This window comes from Sardina pilchardus, chromosome 3 (genome assembly GCF_963854185.1).
Source record: "Sardina pilchardus chromosome 3, fSarPil1.1, whole genome shotgun sequence".
Classification (NCBI taxonomy): Eukaryota; Metazoa; Chordata; class Actinopteri; order Clupeiformes; family Clupeidae; genus Sardina; species Sardina pilchardus.
This window is the reverse complement of record NC_084996.1, coordinates 18,299,689-18,302,329: the sequence shown is the minus strand read 5'-3', so window position 1 is coordinate 18,302,329 and position 2,641 is coordinate 18,299,689. Positions and strand designations below refer to the sequence as shown.

The 2,641-nt window shown below is 48.7% G+C and overlaps 1 protein-coding gene across 1 annotated transcript in view; it reads left to right on the top strand.

Moving 5' to 3' along the window:
* Positions 1-1,197: 1,197 nt before the first annotated feature.
* The window catches only part of plekhh3 (pleckstrin homology, MyTH4 and FERM domain containing H3), a 30,121-nt gene continuing 28,677 nt past the window's right edge, over positions 1,198-2,641 (top strand). The window contains exon 1 of the mRNA XM_062532277.1: positions 1,198-1,963. Coding sequence (XP_062388261.1) covers positions 1,829-1,963 — 135 coding nt within the window. The 5' untranslated portion in view covers positions 1,198-1,828. The remainder of the gene's footprint in view (positions 1,964-2,641) is intronic.

Below are 2,641 nucleotides of genomic sequence, written 5' to 3'. Positions count from 1 at the left end.
CAGCCAGCTCTGGAAAAGAGGGGGGGGGGGCACACAGGAAGTGTCAATCACAAGGAGGCGGGCCCATCTGGGGGAAGCAATCCCTGGGGAGCCTCAGTGGAGAACAGCAAGAGTTCACATTCACCACACAGGAAACCAGGAGATGCTGTAATCATACGCTTCCACTGGATATATATGTGTAATCGAGTGGGATTTGTCTAGGCCTCTTGTTTCATACTGTTCCAGTGTTTCTCTCTCTCTCTCTCTCTCTCTCTCTCTCTCTCTCTCTCAGAGAGAGATCTGATGCTCCTCATCTGTCAAATGTTTCTGGTATCAAGCTATTTATAGCTGGACTTAACATGCTTCTGAAGATGTCTACTGGATCCCCAATTCTAAGCAGCAGACAAAGGGGGGAAATGGTGGGTCTGTTCGTCTCTGTGTTATCTTTTTTTTTTAGTCTCCACTGAAAACTTTCTCCTCTTGTTTCATGCAGTTTAGGAAGTGGAGGCTGGTTATTATCAGAAGGGAGACAGAGAAAGCAATTTAGTACATGATGGATATTACAGACAAGCAATTTAATATATGATGGATATTATATTCCTCTATCACTGTTATATTATTATCTATAGCAGACGATGCCTGAGTCCCAAAATCTTTTTACTAGTCCCCTGTTCAAAGCCTTAAAACTGTGGTTTAATCTGGAGAGCCTTGTACTTTGAATATTTACTTTGTCATGGTAGTGGTTGCAATGTGTATTCTGTAATGACATACACATTGCCATGGTCTAAATATTCAGCTATACTCAGTCACTCAGTACTTATTCGGTTCAGTTTGAGAGGAACCACATCCGTGCTTTTCCATCTTGGAATGATTCGGACTAAACTACACAGAACCAAATGTGCGTTGTCCCTTCCAGTCGTTTGTTTGACAACACCTTGCTATGGAAAAAGGAATCATTACAAACACAGAAGTAGACAGTCCACTTGGCTTTCATCCAAAACGGCACGTGACGCAAGAGTGTGTCAGTGGAGGAACCTGTGTGCGTGTGTGTGTGTGTGTGTGTGTGTGTGTGTGTGTGTGTGTGTGTGTGTGTGTGTGTGTGTGTGTGTGTGTGTGTGTGTGTGTGTGTGTGTGTGTGCGTGTGTGCGCGTGTGCGTGTGTATATGTGTGTGTCCAGCTGGTTCCACTTACCCATTGGGCCAGAGCGAGAGTTGGCTCCGCCCTGCTCCCTGGCTTCTCGGAGACCAGCAGTCTGATCTTCAGAGAGGAAGACTCGAGCTGCGCAATCGGGAGAGTGTAGAGAACACGCAATCAGGAGTGCGTGCTAGGACGCTGGAGTTTGTTTAGTGCGCAATATCTTCACCCACCGTTCCGTAGCGTGTCCGAGTGTACTTTGCGACTTTAGATTTGGTTCTTTGAGAACTTTTAAGAACTTGTAGAACTCGTTCAACTGACTTAACGTATCGCTGCTTGAGAGGGGAGCGGGACAGCATTACATACACCGTAACATCTGGAGACGTGAGTTTTGCCTTCAATATTGCTGTTTGGAGAGAGGCGGCAAGTTTATTGGAGGATCTCGGCAAAGTTCCTGTACTGCTGTGGAGTTCAGAAGGAGTACTGTCACTGAGAGACTGAGACTGACCGTAACGTGCGCGTTCTCCCGGTGCGCCTCTTTAGACCAGCGGGTGTATTGCCAGGACGGCTAGCAGCCCTGGGACGCAGGAAATAAGTTGAGTGTGTGGAGTGTTGTGTGCAAGTCTCTTGTCTCGCAACACCATAAAGAGCCACGAACGTGCACGTGCATGTGAGAGAAAGCCGTGGGACACGGGCTGTTGAAGAGGAGGGGTGAATGCCTTGGACAGGACTGCACTGGTGTGTGTGCTGCAGGCAGGGGTTCAATCTGCTGGGCCGAGACCATGCAGAGAAAGAGGAGGAAGAGTCCTTCGAGTTGCGCAATAAGGACGAAGTAAAGAGCAATGGCCGAGTAAGTAACAAGTCTATTCTAAATACTCACCAGCTCTCTCTCTCGCTCTCTCTCTCGCTCTCTCTTTCTCTCTCTCCTTTTCTGTCCGTCTCTGTCCCCCCTTTCTCTTCACTATACCTTTTCAGCGCTTAGCAGATAGGCATCCCTGTGAAAGTAATTGACACAGCTGAAAGTGCGCAGATGGCCGCCGGTAAATATTGCGTCAGACGTGAATGGTGTTTGAACAGGGAGAGGTTTTGTGGCGACGTGCCTGGGAGAGCGATGTCGCCGGCCCGTTTCACCCCGGTTACCCTCTTCTACTCGGAGAGAGCGCGCGAGCGTCGCGAGGATCAGGTGGCCAGCTGAGCTAACGGGAGAGTGGTACTGGAGCGGGGAACAAGTGCCCCCACGGGCCCTGCGATTGGCAGCGCTGGGTGAAATCTTCTTTCAGACAAATGCGCTACCCTAGTCGTTGGATTGGGTTTGTGTTGTTGAATATGTCTACATTTGTTAGTTTTGGTGTGTGTGTGTGTGTGTGTGTGTGTGTGTGTGTGTGTGTGTGTGTGTGTGTGTGTGTGTGTGTGTGTGTGTGTGTGTGATCCAATCAGTGCTGTTTTCTGACCAAGCTGGACCATATCTGCACGGAACACTGAGCCACACTGTCCATAACGCAATTGAAGCCTTGTTAATGCTATTGAG